The sequence below is a fragment of the Accipiter gentilis genome, chromosome 16 (assembly GCF_929443795.1).
Source record: "Accipiter gentilis chromosome 16, bAccGen1.1, whole genome shotgun sequence".
Classification (NCBI taxonomy): Eukaryota; Metazoa; Chordata; class Aves; order Accipitriformes; family Accipitridae; genus Astur; species Astur gentilis.
In genome coordinates, this window is record NC_064895.1 from 1304041 (window position 1) to 1322670 (window position 18630).

Below are 18630 nucleotides of genomic sequence, written 5' to 3' on the forward strand. Positions count from 1 at the left end.
ACTGCAGCCCCGTCACCACCTGCCACCCACAGCGTCACCCGTGGGGTCACCCTGCATGCACCCACTGCACCCCTGCCACCCACGGCGTCACCCGTGGCGTCACCCGTGGGGTCACCCTGCACCCACTGCAGCCCCATCGCCTCCTGCCACCCATGGGGTCACCCATGGGGTCACCCACGGCGTCGCCCTGCATGCACCCACTGCAGCCCCATCACCACCCGCCATCTGTGGCGCCACCCGTGGGGTCACCCACGGCGTCACCCCACACCCACGGCAGCCCCGTCACCTCCTGCCACCCGCAGCATCGTGCACAGTGCCACCCACAGGGTCACAGTGCCACCCACAGGGTCACACCGCCACCCACGGCGTCACCCCACACCCACGGCAGTCCCGTCACCTCCTGCCACCCCGGGGTGACCCCCCGTGTCCCGTCGTCCCCCCCCGGTCACCTGCAGGCGCTGGCTGGGGTAGTGTTGGGGCCGGACGCGGTACGGCAGCCGCAGCACCCGGTACTCGGCTTCACAGCGCAGCGCCTGCGCCCGCACCTCCCTCTGCGGCACCCGCCGTCAGCACCCGTGGGCACCCACGGGTGCCCACCGACACCCGTGGGGCACCCACGGACATCCACCGACACTCGTGGGGCACCCACAGACACCCACAGGACACCCACGGACATGCAGAGGGCACCCATGGACATCCACGGGGCACCCACCGATACCCACGAGCACCCACCAACACCTGTGGGACAGCCCTGGGACACCCATGGTCACCCACGGACCCCCGCAGGGCACCCACAACCACCCAGCAACACCCCCATGAACCAACAGGCACCCACTGACACCCATGAACACCCACAGGGGACCGTGGGCACCCCCACCCGGCACCCACACAGGGCAACTGTGGTGCCAGGGCACCCACTGACCCACCCCCACAAGGAACTGGGGCACCCACTAACACCCCCCCCCCCGCAATGGGAGACAAGGGCACCCACCCCCCTGGGGGACCAGGGCACCCACTAACCCACCCCCACGAGGGAACTGGGTCCCAGTGGGGGGGTCAGGACGCTGGGTGCCCCAGCGGCTTGGTGGGGTGCTGGTGTGGGGGCATGATGGGGACGCTGGGGGTGCCGGGGGGGGGTGGCGGGGGTCTCACCTGCCGCAGGGAGGGGGCCCAGAGGTGGAAGGTCAGGCGCAGGCTCACCCGCTGCTGCTTTTCCAGCCCCCCCATGGGGCAGCTCAGCCGGAAACACTCGGCCTCGGGACACCCCTGTGACCCCCCCCCCCCAAGTGTCACCCACCTCGGGGACAGCACCCACGGAGGGCACCTGCCAGCCTGGGGGTGACACAGGGCTGGGGGGGGGGGGGGACACACAGACACACATGGGCAAAGCGACACAAGGGCATGGGGACACGCGGGTACTGACCAGGGTTTGGGGGGGCGCGGGGGGGCCGCTGGCCCGCGTGTCCCGCGTGTTCCTCGTGACCGTGTCCCCCGTGTCCCGGCGCTGCAGGACGTGGGTGTCCGGGCTCTGCTCCTGCTCCTGCGGGAGGGGTGGGCTCTGGGGACAGCCACCCCCCCGGTACCCAGTGCCACCCCCTGCCACCCCCAATCTCCCCCTGCCACTGGGGTCCTCTTTCCCCACCGCCTCCCAGTGCCCCCCAGTGCTCCAGCTCCCAGTGCCACCCAATGTCCCCAGTGCCACCCAATGTCCCCAGCACCCTCCAGTGACCCCCAGTGCTCCATCTCCCAGTGCCACCCAATGTCCCCAGCACCCTCCAGTGACCCCCAGTGCTCCATCTCCCAGTGCCACCCAATGTCCCCAGTGCCACCCAATGTCCCCAGCACCCTCCAGTGACCCCCGGTGCTCCAGCTCCCAGTGCCACCCAATGTCCCCAGTGCCACCCAATGTCCCCAGCACCCTCCAGTGCCCCCAGTGCCCCCCAGTGCTCCAGCTCCCAGTGCCACCCAATGTCCCCAGTGCCACCCAATGTCCCCAGCACCCTCCAGTGCCCCCAGTGCCCCCCAGTGCTCCAGCTCCCAGTGCCACCCAATGTCCCCAGTGCCACCCAATGTCCCCAGCACCCTCCAGTGCCCCCAGTGCCCCCCAGTGCTCCAGCTCCCAGTGCCACCCAATGTCCCCAGTGCCACCCAATGTCCCCAGCACCCTCCAGTGCCCCCCAGTGCTCCAGCTCCCAGTGCCACCCAATGTCCCCAGTGCCACCCAATGTCCCCAGCACCCTCCAGTGCCCCCCAGTGCTCCAGCTCCCAGTGCCACCCAATGTCCCCAGTGCCACCCAATGTCCCCAGCACCCCTGGCCCCCATCCCCGTGGGCGCACCGCCAGGCGCAGGCTGTCCAGGGGGTGGCTGGTGGAGCAGTTGCGGGGTCCCGAGTGGCCGGTGACGTAGAGGAGGGGGTGGCCACGGTAGCTCAGGGGACAGCTCAGCTCCAGGGTGCCATGGCTGATGGCGCTGGGACCCTCGTTCACCACCTGATGGCACCGGGGGGGACACACACATGGGTGGGGGGACACGGCACCCATGGGGACACCCATGGCATGGGGACATGGACAGCCCTGGAGTCAGGGACACGGGGACCCCCAGGGTTGGGGACATGGGGACCCCCAGGGTGGGGGACATGGGGATCCCCAGGGTCTGGGAAATGGGCAACACCAGGGTTGGGGACATGGGGACCCCCAGGGTGGGGGACATGGGGACCCCCAGGGTCTGGGAAATGGGCAACCCCAGGGTCGGGGACATGGGGACCCTCAGGGTCTGGGACATGGGGACCCCCAGGGTGGGGGACATGGGGACCCCCAGGGTCTGGGAAATGGGCAACCCCAAGGTTGGGGACATGGGGACCCCCAGGGTGGGGGACATGGGGGGACCCCCTCACCTCGTAGACGTGCTCCACGGGTGGTCCCAGGTCCTGCAGCCGCTGGGGCGGCCGCTCGGCCGTCCAGCCCCCCTCGGGGATGGTGACGACGTCGGGCCGTGACACCCTGGGGGGTGACACACACGGGGGTCAGGCAGGGCTCAACACCCCCCGTGTCCCCCCCCCCCGGGACCCCCTCCCCAGCGCCTGGGACACTCACCCGAAGGCGGAGAGGCGGGTGGCCGCCCGCACCTCCAGCGGCACCGTCACCACCTCGCTCTGCGAGTTGTTGGCGTTCTTGCTGCCAGCACATGGGGGGGTCACGGCATGGCCCCCCCCCCCCGGCTGCTGGCACTGGGGGGATCCCCACTGCTGGGGGATCCCTCCCACCCCAAGGGACCCCCCACCAAGCCTGAGTCCCCCAGTATGACTCCCCACCAAGCCTAAATGGGACACCCTCACTTTTGGGACCCCCCCACCGAATGTCCCCAGATGAGGCCGGAGGCCCCCCCACCCCACCCCAGGATCCCCCCCCAAGGGTCTCCCTGCGTGGGACCCCCCAGCCCGATCCCCTCAGGGTACCCCATGTGGCACCCAGAGCCCCCCCCCACTGGGGTGCCTCTCCTCCAGACCTCCCCCAGGTAGGATCTCCACTGACCCCCACCCCCCCAGGACCCCCACCCCGGGGCCCCCCCACCTGCGGATCTGCAGTTCGAAGCGGACGCTCTTACTGCTGTCGCTGAGGTGGGGGACAGTGAAGCGCAGCCCCCCCCAGATCTGCGAGCAGAGGGAAGGGGGTCACGCCGGGCCCCCCTCCTGCCCCCCCTGTGTGTCCCCCCCCCCGTGCCCCCCACTCACGCTGGCGCCCGCCTTCATGGGGTTGCCCAGGTCGCAGACGAGGGGGCTCGAGCCGTTGCCCACCCCGAGCTCACAGCTCAGCGCAGAGAAATTCTGGGGAGGGGACACACATCAGGGGTGACGGCACCCGGGGGGGGGCCATGGGGCACCCACCCCTGCGCACCCATCCCACACCTGGGGACATCCAGGGGCACCCACCCTATATCCAGGGGACACCCCCACGCACCCACCTAACATGGGGGGACACCCATATGCCCCTACTCCTCACTGGGGGGGCACCCACCAGCACCCCTCACCCTGGGGGCACCCATCCTATATCCAGGGGACACCCCCACGCACCCACCCAACACGGGGGGACACCCATACGCCCCCACCCCTCACCCTGGGGTCACCCACCCTATATCCAGGGGACACCCCCACGCACCCACCCAACACGGGGGGACACCCATACGCCCCCACCCCTCACCCTGGGGGCACCCACCCCATACTTGGGGTCCCCGTGTGCACCCACCCTACACCAGGGGACACCCCCTGACCCCCCCCCCCCCACGCACCCACCCCATACCAGAGGGCACCCAGCCCATGCCCAGCGAGCCCCCCCACCGTGCACCCCCGCACACGCACCCCGGGTGGGCGCAGCACCCCGGTGTACTGGGCGTGAGGGGGGGGGCCGCACGTGCAATTCGGCCTCGTAAGCCCCCCCCTCGCCCTGGTTGCGGGCGTTGAAGGTCAGGTTCAGGCTGTTGCGGTCCCCCAGGTAGACGGCACGGCGGTCCCTGCGGGGACCCTGCGTCACGGCCACCCTGCGCCACGGCCCCCCGGGTCCTACTGGGACCCCCAGAACCCCCCTCGGTCCCCTCCTGCCACCCCCCCACCCCCACCCCGTGTCCTCACTTACGCAGATGCCTCCAGCTGCAGGTCGGGAACGCAGACGTTGTCCTCCCCGCAGTCCAGCTGGATGTGAGCCTGCGTGGGGGACACGGGGGCGATGGGGGTGGTGGGGGACACGGGGGCAATGGGGGCGATGGGGACGATGGGGGACACGGGGGCGATGGGGACGATGGGGGTGGTGGGGGACATGGGGGCGATGGGGGTGGTGGGGGACACGGGGCCGATGGGGGCGATGGGGACGATGGAGACGATGGGGGACACGGGGGCGATGGGGGTGGTGGGGGACACGGGGGCGATGGGGATGGGGGGCGATGGGGGACACGGGGACATTGAGTGATGAAGGGGACAGCGGGTGACACAGGGGACAATAGGTGATGGGGGGGCAATGGGTGGCACAGGGTGCTGCTGGGTGGCAAGGGGTGACACTGGGTGACATGGGGTGGCAGAAGGTGCCATAGGGTGACACTGGGTGAAACTGTGTTCCATGGGGTGGCAGAAGGTGCCATGGGGTGACACTGGGTGACACGGGGTGACACTGGGTGACACAGAGTGCCAGGGGGTGGGACAGGGTACTATGGGACACATGGAGTGATACTGGGTGCCATGGGGAGGCAGAAGGTGCCATGGGGTGACACTGGGTGACACGGGGTGCCAAGGGGTGGGACGGGGTACCATGGGACACATGGAGTGATACTGGGTGCCATGGGGTGGCAGAAGGTGCCATGGGGTGACACTGGGTGGCATGGGGTGACACTGGGTGCCATGGAGTGGCAGAAGGTGCCATAGGGTGACACTGGGTGCCAGGGGGTGAAACTGTGTTCCATGGGGTGGCAGAAGGTGCCATAGGGTGACACTGGGTGACACGGGGTGCCAAGGGGTGGGACGGGGTACCATGGGACACATGGAGTGATACTGGGTGCCATGGGGTGGCAGAAGGTGCCATGGGGTGACACTGGGTGGCATGGGGTGACACTGGGTGGCATGGGGTGGCAGAAGGTGCCATAGGGTGAAACTGTGTCCCATGGGGTGGCAGAAGGTGCCATAGGGTGACACTGGGTGCCAGGGGGTGAAACTGTGTTCCATGGGGTGGCAGAAGGTGCCATAGGGTGACACTGGGTGACACGGGGTGCCAGGGGGTGGGACGGGGTACCATGGGACACATGGAGTGATACTGGATGCCATGGGGAGGCAGAAGGTGCCATGGGGTGACACTGGGTGGCATGGGGTGGCAGAAGGTGCCGTGGGGTGACATTGGGTGCCAGGGGGTGGGACAGGGTACCATGGGACACATGGAGTGATACTGGGTGCCATGGGGTGACACTGGGTACCATGGGGTGGGACAGGGTGCTGGGGGGTGACACTGGGTGCCGTGGGGTGACACTGGGTGCCACGGGGTGCCGGGACGTACCTTGGCTTCCAGTCTTGTGTGGGTATGGGCGGCCAGGACTGGGTGCAGCCCATGGGTGTCGGGGGGGGCGTGGGGGTCCAGGGCGAAGCTCAACCCCACAGCGATGGGCGACAGCTTGTCCCGAAACTCCGACTCATTCTGCCAGTGGTGGTGGGGGGCACACAGTGGGTGGGTGGGGGTCCCATCGGGTGCCCCCCCCCACCCCCTTCCCTCCCCGGTCCCGGCGTACCCGTAGGAAGATGGCCATGGTGCGGCAGCGGGTGCCAGCGCCGTTGGGGACGGCCAGGGTGAGGGTGCGGGTGGGCTGCCCCCCCCGGAGGAACAGCGCCCGCCGCCCCCCCCCCAGCCTTCGCCGCATCCACGCTCAGCTCCACCGCAAAGCCTTGCGGGGGGGGGACACACGCACACACTCGTGTCAGGGACCCTGGCGTCCGGGTGCCCCAGATGCCGGGGTCCCCCAGGCAGGTGTCCCCCTCCATGTCCCCCATCTGTGTCCCCCCCCCCCCCCCCCGACTCACCGATGGGACCGGGCAGGTGCCGCCCCGAGGCGTTGAGGCAGAAGCTGACGTTGATGCTGGGGGGGGCAGGGGGAGACACCCATGGGACCCCCCACCCCATGGGTGCACCAGCACCCAGGTCTCTCCTGGGCCCCCTCTCATCCCTCTGTGCTTCCCCCCCCCCCCCAGCATCCTCCATCCCCAATTGTCCCCAACACCTCTAGATGTCCCCCCCTCTGGCCCCACCACTCCTCAGGGACCCCCCCCCCCGGACCCCCCCCCCCACCGGTGCCCCCAGGCATTGGGTGCCCCCTTTGTGCCCTCCACCCCCGTGTCCCCGTGGGGTGTCCCCAAGCCCCCACTTGCCCCCACGTCCCCCTGTGTCCCCAGGACCCCCCCCTTGTGCCCCTCCCCAGACTCCCCCAGTGCTCCCAGCCATTGGGTGCCCCCCAGTAACCTCCCCCCCCCCCCCCAGCATCTCTGCTGTCCCCAAGCCCCCACGTGTCCCCCTGGTGTCCCTCAGGCCACCCCAGAACCTGGGGACACCCTGGATATCCCCAACCCCTCCCATTTACCCCCCCCCCCCCGAGAAGCCCCGGACCCCACGGGGGTACCCGTCACGGTGTCACCCACCAGGGGACGTGGAGGCCGGTGTCCTCGAGGACGCAGCCGCGCTCCTCGGGGTTGAACATGGTGGGGAAGACGCTGAGCGCGGCGCTGGCGTGGACGATGGGGCGGCCCCTGGGGACAGGGCGTCAGGGACAGCCCGGGGCCACCCCGGGGACACTCCCCCCCCCCCCCCCCCCAGCCGGCGGCACCCACCTGTACACCACGGCCGTGTCCACCCCGAAGGCGCCCACCAGGAGGTCTGCGGGGAGAAGGGGGACAGGGGTGTCACCAGATGTGGGGTGACATGGTCGGGAGGGGTGGCAGTGGGGACACCACATGGCAGGGGTGTCTGCGGCTGGGTGGCCCCTCCATGGGGTGGTATGGCTGAACGATGGGTGTCCCCAACCATGGGGCACCCACGGGGTGGCATGGTCAGGTTGGGTGTCCCCAACCATGGACACCCACCCATGGGGATACCTGGGGCTGGGTGGCCCCTGTCACGTGGTGGCATGGCCAGGTTGGGTGTCCCCAACCATGGTCACCCACCCATGGGGACACCTGGGGCTGGGTGGCCCCTGTCACGTGGTGGCATGGCCAGGTTGGGTGTCCCCAACCATGGACACCCACCCATGGGGACACCTGGGGCTGGGTGGCCCCTGTCACGTGGTGGCATGACCAGGTTGGGTGTCCCCAACCATGGTCACCCACCCATGGGGACACCTGGGGCTGGGTGGCCCCTCCATGGGGTGTTATGGCCAAACGATGGGTGTCCCCAACCATGGGGCCCCCATGTGGTGGCATGACCAGGTTGGGTGTCCCCAACCATGGGACACCCACCCACGGGGACACCTGGGGCTGGGTGGTCCCTGCCACGTGGTGGCATGACCAGGTTGGGTGTCCCCAACCATGGACACCCACCCATGGGGACACCTGGGGCTGGGTGTCCCCTCCATGGGGTGTTATGGCCAAACGATGGGTGTCCCCAACCATGGGGCACCCATGTGGTGGCACGGCCAGGCTGGGTGTCCCCAGCCCCTGAGCACCCCTGGGGTGGGACCCCGGGGCCGGGTGCCCCCGCTGGGGGGGGTGGTGGGTGCCTTACCCGGGTAGCCGTTGCCATCCAGGTCGGTGGCCCCGCGCAAGGCGGCTCCGAAGAAGTCGGGGTGCCGGCCGGGCGCCCAGTCCCCCCGCAGCACCTGGGCGGGCTGGGGGTGCAGCCCGGCCCCCCGCCCGCTGTAGATGTAGACCAGCCCCTGCCGGCCCTCGGCGCCCAGGGGGGCCCCCACCGCCACGTCTGCGCCACATCGCTCAGGGAGGGCACGGGGGGGGCCATGCCGCTCCCCCTGGGCACCCCCAGTGCCACCCTATAGCCTGGGCACCCCATGTACCCCCTCATGCCACCCAACAGCATAGGGACCCCCCTCCCTACCCCTCACCCCCCCATGCCACCCTATAGCCCAGGCACCCCCTGCACCCCTACACCCCCCCCCCACCCTGGGTACCCCTGGGTGTCCCCAAGCCCCCACTTGCCCCCACGGCCCCCTGTGTCTGCGGGACCCCCCCCTTGTGCCCCTCCCCAGACTCCCCCAGTGCTCCCAGCCATTGGGTGCCCCCCAGTAACCGCCCCCCCCAGCATCTCTGCTGTCCCCAAGCCCCCACGTGTCCCCCTGGTGTCCCCCAGGCCACCCCAGAACCTGGGGACACCTGCCCCCCCTGTGCCCCCCCCCCCCCCACCGGGCACCCCATGCACCCCCTTTGCCACCCTATAACCCAGCCACCCCCCTGTGCCCCCCCCCCCCCCCGACCCTAGGGACCCCCCCACACCCCCTGTGCCCTACCCTGGGCACCCCCTAAACCACCCTGTGCCACCCTAAAGCCCAGAGACCCCCCCCTGTGCCCCCCCCCGTGCCACCCTATAGCCCAGAGACCCCCCCCTGTGCCCCCCCAGCCCTGAGCACCCACCGTTGAAGCCGTCCAGGTCCAGGTCGCCCAGGGGGGCGATGGCGCTGCCGAAGCGCCCGAATTCTTGGGGTCCGGTGAGGGCCATGGCGGGGGTGGGTGCCATGGCGGGGGTGGGCAGGGCCCCCCCCCGGCAGCTGCAGGTACAGGTACACCCTGCCCACCTCCTGCACCCGTCCCTCCCCTGTCCGCGCCATGAAGAGGGGGGCCCCCACCAGTAGGTCTGCCAGCCTGCGGGCAGCGGACGTCAGACCCCCCCCCCCGCAGCCAGCAGACCCCCAGGGTGGGGGGGGGGAGTAAGGGGGGCACCCATGGGTGCCCGGCAGGAGCACCCATACAGGTTGGTTAGGGTGGGGGGCACTCACCCGTCGTTGTTCACGTCTGTGGCTGCCACCGCGTAGCCGAAATACGCTGCCATCTGATGGGGGGGGGGAGCGGGGTGCTGGGGGGGGTGCTGGGTGGGGACCCCCACCCTGCATGGGTGCCCCCCCCCCTCCCCCCCCAGCCTGCATAGAATTCCCCCAACCTTTGTGGGTGCTCCCACCCTGCACTGGTGCCCCCCACCCTGCAGAGGAGACCCCCACCCTGCAGAAGAGACCCCCACCATGCATGGGTGCCCCCCACCCTCTGTAGGACCACCACCACCCCCAGCTCCCCTTGCACCCAGGCACCCTGTGAGGGCACCCAGCACCCCAGGTGGGCACCCCAACACTGCCTGGACACCCCCTGCCCCCCCCCCCCCACCCACCCAGGACCCCCCCTTCCCGGCCCCACCTGCTCCCCTGAGAAGTTGTACAGGGACTTCATGTTGGTGCCATTGAGGATGGTGACCTGGGGACACGGAGGACGGGGGGACACTGTGACAGCAGCCAGGGAACCCCCCCCAAGGTGCCCCCCCCGTGTCCCCCCAGCCCCTGTCCCCCATGTCCCCCCATGTCCCCTGTCCCCCCAGCCTTACGTAGCCGTAGGTGAGGTTGCCCTTGGGGACACCAGCCACAAAATCTGCAAGGGACAAAGTGACACTGTCGGGGGGTGCCCAGGTTGGGGGACGGGGGGCTGTGACCACCACCACCCCCCCCCACCATGTCACCCTCCCCCTGGCACCCTGGTGGCACCCACCTTGGGTCGTGTCCCCGCTGAACTCGCCGACCGCCACCGAGTAGCCTGGAGGGGGGGGTGTAGAGGTGTCACCCGCCTTGTCACCCATGTCCCTGTCCCATGTCCCCACACCTCATGTCCTGTGTCCTCACATCCCCTGTCCCCCACATCCCCATGCCCCTGTCCCCATCCTCCCACGTCCCCATATCCCACGTGTCTCCAGTGTCCCCCATGCCCCTGTCCCCTTGTGTCCCCCACGTCCCCATGCCCTTGTCCCCATCCTCTTATGTCCCCACTCCCATGTCCCCCACGTCCCCATTCCCCTGTCCCCGTCCTCCCGCGTCCCCATACCCCACGTGTCTCCCATGTCCCCCATGCCCCTGTTCCCCCTATGCCCCCCGTGTCCCCATTCTCCCACATCCCCATACCCCACGTGTCTCCCGTGTCCCCTGTGTCCCCATCCTCCCACGTCCCCATACCCCACGTGTCTCCCGTGTCCCCCGTGTCCCCATTCCCCTGTCCCCATCCTCCCACGTCCCCATACCCCACGTGCCTCCCGTGTCCCCCGTGTCCCCATCCTCCCACGTCCCCATACCCCACGTGCCTCCCGTGTCCCCCGTGTCCCCATTCCCCTGTCCCCATCCTCCCACGTCCCCATACCCCACGTGCCTCCCGTGTCCCCCGTGTCCCCATACCCCACGTGTCTCCCATGTCCCCCATGCCCCTGTCCCCCCTATGCCCCCCGTGTCCCCATACCCCACGTGCCTCCCGTGTCCCCCGTGTCCCCATTCCCCGGTCCCTGCCCCGCCGTGTCCTCGTGTCCCCCATGCCCCCGTCCCCCCCCCCGTGTCCCCCAGCAGACCCATGTAGCTGTCATCGTGGGTGGGGGCCGCCTGACGTGTCTGGAGCTGCCCGGCCACCTCCTGGATGAAGTACTCGGGGTAGCTGGAGGCCGTGATCTGCTCCTGCGTCGCCGACATCACCTGCCCTGGGGGCACGGGCAGCCCCTCAGCACCCAAGGGTGCTGCCTGCCACGGGACGGGCAGGGTGGGCAGGGGAGCTTAGGGACAGGCAGGGGCTGGGGGTCTCACCTTGCCAGAAGTAGCTGCCGGGCCCCCCCAGAAGGACCCGTCCCGTCTGCGGAGAGACCGGGGGGACCCCCGTCAGCCTGGGGCACGCGCCAGGGCCCCCCCACACCCCCTATACGCCCCCAGACCCCTATATATGCCCCCATCCCCATATAACCCCCCATGACCCCCAATATACCCCCCCATGACCCCCAGTACACCCCCCATGACCCCCAGTATACCCCCATGTACCCCTGCCCCTCCACGCCCCCCAACCCTCACCCCCCCATCCCCACAATACCCCCCCATGTCCCCTTATATCCCCCACGCCCCCCCCCCCCCCCGGGCCCCCCCAACCTGGGTGAACTCGGCGCTGAAGCCCCCCTGGCAGTAGCCCTGCCCGGCTGCAGAATTCAGGTCTGTGGACAGAGAGGGGCTGCCGGTTGGGGGGGGCCCCATGGGTGCTGGGGGGGGGGGGCTATCGCCCCCCAGGGTGTCAGGCTGGGGATGCCCAGGGTCCCATGGGTGCTGGTTGGGGGGGGGGCTATGGGGGTGACACCCAAGCAGGGGGGATGCCTGGGGGTGTAACCTGGGTGCCAGGTAGGGTCCGGGGGGGGGGGGTTGGGTGCTGGGTATGGGGGGGGGGTGATACCCAGGGACCCAGAGGCACCAGGCAGGGGGTTCTGGGGGTGTCACCCATGGATGCTGGGCGGGGGGGGGGGGGAATACCCAGTGGTGCCACCCATGGGTGCCAGGTTGGGGGTGCTTGGAGGCTGCTTGGGGGCCTGGGGGCACGGGGGGGGGGGCAGCAGGGGGGTCCCACCTGAGCGGCAGGGCGCGTACTCCACAAACTTGGAGAAGTTGCCGATGGAGAGGAAGCAGGTGCCCACCGGCTCCCGGCCCCCCCCTTCCTCCTTGGGGGGGCTCCAGCTGTACAACGGGGCGCAGGCCTGGGGGGGGGGGGGGGGGGGGACAACGGGGGGGGCCGTGGGAAGGGGGAGAACAGGGGGTCCGCACGTGGATGGACCCCTGCCACTGCTCCCCACTGTGCCCCCCTGCTCCCCCCCCACCCCCCGACTCCATGCCCCGCTGTGTCCCCCATTCCCCCCCCCCCCCGTCCCCCCCCCCCCAGTACCAGGATGGAGGCGTTGTGCGCCCGCACGGTGGCCCCGAACCACTGCAGGGACTTGAACTCCACGGGGTCGGGGGTCTCCGTGCTGTTGCCCCCAAAATCGTGGGTGCGGGTCCCTGTGGGGGACGGGGGGGAGAAAAGGTCAGGTTGGCACCCGTTGCTGCAGCACCCATGGGACCCCCAGCACCCACTGCTCCCCCCAGGTTTGTCATTAACCAGGTGAAACAAGAACCCGCCTGCGGTGCCAAGGCCACGGCCTTGGGGGGGGGTCACGGCGCTTGGGGATGGGAGGCTGGGCTGGGGGTGGGGGGCTGTCGGAGGGGCCCACGGGGGGGGGGGGGGGTTACTGGGTCCCATGGGTGCTGGGGGCTGTGTCCCTGTCCCCATGCCCAGAGTGGGGGGGGGGCCCATCCCCACCGGTGTCCTCGTCCCCCCACCCATATTGCCACCCTGTCCCCATGCATGGGGTTGGGGGGGGGGCTGTCCCCACCCATGTCCCCATCCCCTTACCGATGTGGTCGAAGTCGATGGGGGTGCAGTCACCGCCGGGGGGCCAGGGGCAGTGGTAGACGGCCCCCCCCCCTGGGTGACATTAGGCTGACTTGTGTTGGCTTTGGGGGCACCCACCAGGATGCTGACGCTGTGGGGAGGGGGGGGGGGAAAGGGGATGTGAGTGGGATGTTTGGGGTGGGGGGGGGTGGGGGGCTGTCCCTATGGGGACATGGTGGCCGTCACCCACGGGGTGAATGGGACTCGGGAGTGGGGGTGTCCTGGGGGGGTGGGGGGGGGGGGTCATGTGTATGTTGTTCCCCCTCCCACGGGTCCCACGGGTCCCTCTGACTCAGCCCACGGGGGGGGGCCGGGCCTGGGTGACCCCTTCCGGCTCCGTGGGAGAGGAAGCGCTGAAACCACCCACGGGCGTGGGGGGGGGGGGGGAACACACTGGGGGCACCCAGGACCCGGGGGATGGGGGGGGGGGGGGGACGCAGAGGGGTCGGGGGCACCCAGAGGGTGCCCCCGACCCCTCTGCGCCCCCCCCCCCCCATCCCCCGGGTCCTGGGTGACACACGCACGGAGGGGGGGGGGTGCCCCCCAGTTTGCCCCCGCCGGGGTGCGGGTCACGCGTGGGTGGGGGGGGTGGGAGGCGGGGAAGGGCAGTTCCCCCCCCCAAGCCCCCACCGCCCCCCGGGGGCAGCTCCCGGCTCCGGTTACAGGAAACGCTCCGGCCGGGGGCAACGGGGCCCCGGGACCCCCGACGGGGGCTGGAGGGGGGCGGAGTGGGGGGGGGGGGGACACACGGGGACGACGGGACCGGAGTCGGGGCTCAGCCCCCAGCCGGTACCCTCAGCCCCCCGGGGCCGGCCCGTTCCCGGTTCCCATTCCCGGTTGCCGGGAACTTCCCAGTTCCCGGTTCCTGATTCTCATTCCCGTTACCCGGTTCCCGCTTCCCGGTGGCCAATTCCCGTTACCCCACCCCGCTCCCCGTTCCCGTTACCCGCTCCCGGTCCCGGCCCCGCCACCGCCCCGCTCCCCGCCCCCGCCCCATCCCGCCGGTCCCGGTCCCCGGTCCCGGTCCCACCCGCTCCCCAATCCCCTTCCCGCCTGCCCGGGTTCCGTCCCGTTCCTTTCCCGGTTCCCTGTCCCGGTTCCCGGGGGCCGCTCCCGTTGACCGGACCCGTCCCGGTGACCGCTCCCGCTCCCCGTCCCGTTCCCGGTGATCGCTCCCGTTTCCCGCTCCCGTTTCCCGGTGACCCGTTTCCCGGTTGCCGTTCGTTTCCCGGTACCTGCGGGGCCGGGGCAGGTAAAAGTCCAACGCGAAACCGAAGAGGGACCCGGGGGCCCCGTGGAAGGCGACGGGCCGCGACGCCTCCAGGTTGAAGGCACCGACCGGCAACGGCGGCGGCAGCAGCAGCGGCAGCAGCAACGGCAGCAGCGACCGGCACCGGGACCGGCACCGGGACCGGGGCCGGCGCGGGGGGGCCGGGGCCGGGGCCGGGGCCATGGCGGAGCAGGGGCTGGCCGGGCTCGGCGCTGCCTCCCGTTCCCGAGTCCCTTCGGAAAGTGCCCGGGGGGGGCCCGGCCCGCCCCGCCCCGCCGTGACTCACCGGGGAGGAGCCAGAGCCCCGCCGGGCACCGGCACCGGCACCGGCACCGGGGGAGCCGGGGGCACGGGGTGGCGGGACATCCCGGGGGGAGTGGGACCTCAGGGGTCGGGGCACCCCCGGGGCACCGGGATACCTCCCCCACCCCCCCCGCCCCGTACCCGGGGCACCGGGACACACCGGGAGGGATCGGGGCGTTAGGGACTGGGACGGCCAGAGGGGTACTGGGACATACTGGGACAGCGGGACATCAGGGATTGGGACACCCGAGGGGCACCGGGACACCCCGGGGACACTGGGACATACTGGGACAGCGGGACATCAGGGATTGGGACACCCGAGGGGCACTGGGACACCCTGGGGACACTGGGACATACTGGGACAGCGGGACATCAGGGATTGGGACACCCGAGGGGCACCGGGACACCCCGGGGACACTGGGACATACTGGGACAGCGGGACATCAGGGATTGGGACACCCGAGGGGCACTGGGACACCCTGGGGACACTGGGACACCCTGGGGACACTGGGACATACTGGGACAGCGGGACATCAGGGATTGGGACACCCGAAGGGCACTGGGACACCCCGGGGACACTGGGACATACTGGGACAGGGGGGCATCAGGGATTGGGACACCCGAAGGGCACTGGGACACCCCGGGGACACTGGGACATACTGGGACAGCGGGACATCAGGGATTGGGACACCCGAAGGGCACTGGGACACCCCGGGGACACTGGGACATACTGGGACAGCGGGACATCAGGGATTGGGACACCCGAAGGGCACTGGGACACCCTGGGGACACTGGGACATACTGGGACAGCGGGACATCAGGGATTGGGACACCCGAAGGGCACTGGGACACCCCGGGGACACTGGGACATACTGGGACAGCGGGGCATCAGGGATTGGGACACCCGAAGGGCACCGGGACACCCCGGGGGGGACTGGGACATCAGGGATGGGGAGACCCCGGGCACACCAGGATACCCCCAGGATACCGGGGACACCCGTGGAACACTGTGACGCTGGATACTGGGGACCAGATCACTCGAGGGGCACCAGGACACTGGGAACAGGGACACTGAGGACACACTGGTGGGACCAGGACACCGGGAACTGGGACACTGCAGGGACACTGGTGGGACCAGGACACCGGGAACTGGGACACTCGAGGGGACTGGGACACTGGGGGGACACTGGTGGGACCAGCACACCAGGAACAGGGACACTGGTGGGACCAGGACACCAGGAATTGGGACACCTGAGGGGACTGGGACACTGGGAACAGGGTCACTGGGGACCAGGACACTTGAGGGGGACTGGGACACTGGGAAGGACTGGGACACCAGGGACTGGGACACTGGGGACACACCAGGGGGGAATGGGACACCGTGGGGACACCGAGAGCCCAGGAGAGATGGGGGCCCAGGTGGCAGTGGGACACCGGGGACTGGAACGCTGTGGGGACAGAACTGGGACACCGCGGGGGACTGAGGGGACACGGGACACCGAGGACGCAGGACACCAGCGAGGGGACTGGGGCAGAGGGGATGAGACCCCAGGTGACACGGGAGGCAGGACACTGGGGGGTACTGGGACAACGGGGAGACGAGGGGACATGGGGGACATGAGGGGGGGGGGCGGGCAGGGCAGCAGGGCGTGCTGGGACACAGGACACTGGGGGTACTGGGACACTGAGAGGACAAAGGGACACAGGACACCATGGGGGGACCCGGGTGGGACAGGCACAAGGGGACATGGGGGTACCCGTGGGGGGACACGGCACGGTGGGGGACACAGGACACCAGTGGGGGACACTGGAGGACACGGCAGGGGGGGGACACACACTGGGGAGGAGCAGCAGGGGTGGGACACGGGGGACAGGAGTGGGACAGGGCTTGGGGGGGGGGGGGGGACAGTGGCGAGGAGGAAGGGGACACAGGGGGAGCCGGATCCGGCTGCTGCTTCCTGGAAGGAAACAGCGGAAACAGAGCTGGAGCTGGAGCCATTCCCACGCGGCTGTGCAGGGGGGTCGGGACCCCCCACGGGGGGACACGGAAGGGGGACACGGCGGGGGTGGCACGCCGGCACCCCACCCCGGTGCGGGGTCTATGTGCGAGGGGCTGTGGTGCCCCCCACGTGTTCCCCGCGGGCACCTTTGCCGTCTCCACGCGAGCGTGCGAACGGTACACGCGCAGGGTCTCGCTCGGCACGAGCGTGCAAACGGGGCACGCTTGCCCCCCCGCGAGTGTGCAAACGCCGCACGTCCACCATCTCCCACCGCGCAAGCGTGCAACTGGTGCACGCTCGGCCTCTCCCTCCAACCCGCGTGTGCAACTGCCGCACGCTCGCTGCGTCCCTCCACGTGTGCAAACGCTGCCCGCTCCTCCGTGTGCTCGTGTAAAGGGTGGGGACCCCCCCCTCCTGGGTGGGACACCCCCCCCCCACCCCCCAAAACCCCCAACCGGCCCCCGTGCGAGGCGGGTGCCCGAGTGTGCGAGGGGCCGAGGGGGCGTGCGAGGGGGGCCGGGGGCCTCGCACGCCTGCTGTGGGGCCGGCCGCATTCCTGCGCCGCTGATGCAATGGCGCCCGCCGCAGCTGGGCCGGGGGCTCGGGGGGTTTTGGGGGGGGGGGACACCCAGGCGTCCGGGGGCCTCCCCCTAGCCCCCCACCCAGGCCCTGGACACCTCAGTTCTCTGCCCAGCACCCTGCCGTGGGCGCTCCCTCCGCTGCTGAACCCCCCCGGGGTGGGTGGTGGAGGGAAGAGCGGGAGCTTGCACGCACGGTGCGGGTGCACGGGTGCGTGTGCCCCCCCCGTGGGCACGGGCCCGTGGGGACAATGGGGACGTTTCCGCGGCTGGGGGGGGGGGGGGGGCAGGGGAAGTGACCGGCCGGTGGCGAACAATGCGCTGGCGCCGGGGCCTTTCCTGCCCTCGCACGGCCTCACGCTGGCACCACCCCTCGTGCACACGCGTGTGCCCCGACACTGTCCCCTCGTGTGTACGCGCGTGTCCCGGCCCTGTCCCCTTGTTCACGCTCGTCCCCGTGTCCCTGCGCAAGGGCCGTGCGGGTGCCCGTGGCCACAGGCTGCCCCACTCGTGCCTCAGTTTCCCCCACCCTGGAAGAGTCTGATCCGAGGCCACTCTCATCCCCATGGGTGGCGTCCCCATGGCCCCCCCCCAGTCCCCATTGTCCCCATCCACAGGAGACCCCATGGGTGCCATTCCCATGACCCCCCCCCCCCATCCCGACACCCCGTAGGTGCCATCCCGGTGACCCCCATCCTCAGGACATCCCATGGGCACCAGCCCCATGGTCCCATCCCCGGGACACCCCATGGCCCCCCTCCCCCCAACCTCCTGCCACCCTATGGGTGCCATCCCCACGTGTCCCCCCCATTCCCACGGCCCCACCCTGGGTTTGGGGGGAGGTGCTGACGCCGGGGTCAGGGCTTGGGTGCTCCCAGCTAAGTATGGCCAGTGCCGGGGAGCGTCCCTGAGTCACCGCGGGAGCTGGGGGGGGCCCGGGGGGGCCCTGGGCCTGACTCACTGCCGCCGCCAGCCCCTATATAGCCTGGGCCGACAGCGGGGCCACGTCACCCCCAGCCCCCCCTGGCTGGGACAGCGCCTGGGGCTGCGGGGGGGGCCCAGGGGCAGCCATGGTGGGGGACCCTCATGGGTTTTGGGGGGGACACACACGTAGGGTGACACCAGGGTACCCTGATGGGTGGGGGGCCACACTCACCAGTGACAGCGGGGCAGACCCACGGGTGGGGGTGCGCGTGGGACACCCAGGGTGCCCGTCGGGTGCCCGGCCTCAGTTTCCCCGGGTGGGGGGGCGCGGGTGCTGGCTCGGCGCCCCGGGGGCTGGCGAGGAGCCCGGGGACGGGCGCGGATGCGGTCCCGCGCGCCGGCTGCTTCCCAAAAAGGCGCTGGCGGCCGCAGGCGTTGGGGAGCCGGGCACCCGGCCAGCCCCAGGGGGCCCCTGTGCTGGGGTTGGGGTGAGGGGGGGGGGGGGGCAGGCAGGACAGGGCAGAGGCACGGGCAGGGACACGGGGCAAAGGTGGCACTGCTGTGGCCGACACACACGTGTGTGCTTGTGGCACCGCTGGCCCTGCCATGGGCAC

At 70.7% G+C, this 18630-nt stretch overlaps 1 protein-coding gene across 1 annotated transcript in view; it reads right to left on the minus strand.

Moving 5' to 3' along the window:
* ITGA5 (integrin subunit alpha 5) overlaps positions 1-14433 on the minus strand; it is a 15258-nt gene extending 825 nt beyond the window's left edge. Inside the window, 33 exon segments of the mRNA XM_049819355.1 lie at positions 3-19; positions 450-551; positions 1153-1266; positions 1424-1540; positions 2338-2490; positions 2895-3000; positions 3094-3174; positions 3571-3650; positions 3732-3824; positions 4356-4400; positions 4402-4507; positions 4630-4697; positions 6031-6168; positions 6260-6386; positions 6388-6412; positions 6549-6604; positions 7161-7268; positions 7350-7395; positions 8239-8430; positions 9099-9201; positions 9203-9326; positions 9461-9513; positions 9870-9926; positions 10054-10097; positions 10215-10259; positions 11056-11181; positions 11285-11330; positions 11618-11679; positions 12084-12210; positions 12396-12508; positions 12903-12972; positions 12975-13032; positions 14177-14433. Coding sequence (XP_049675312.1) covers positions 3-19; positions 450-551; positions 1153-1266; positions 1424-1540; positions 2338-2490; positions 2895-3000; positions 3094-3174; positions 3571-3650; positions 3732-3824; positions 4356-4400; positions 4402-4507; positions 4630-4697; positions 6031-6168; positions 6260-6386; positions 6388-6412; positions 6549-6604; positions 7161-7268; positions 7350-7395; positions 8239-8430; positions 9099-9201; positions 9203-9326; positions 9461-9513; positions 9870-9926; positions 10054-10097; positions 10215-10259; positions 11056-11181; positions 11285-11330; positions 11618-11679; positions 12084-12210; positions 12396-12508; positions 12903-12972; positions 12975-13032; positions 14177-14394 — 3020 coding nt within the window. The 5' untranslated portion in view covers positions 14395-14433.
* Between the last annotated feature and the right edge of the window lie 4197 nt (positions 14434-18630).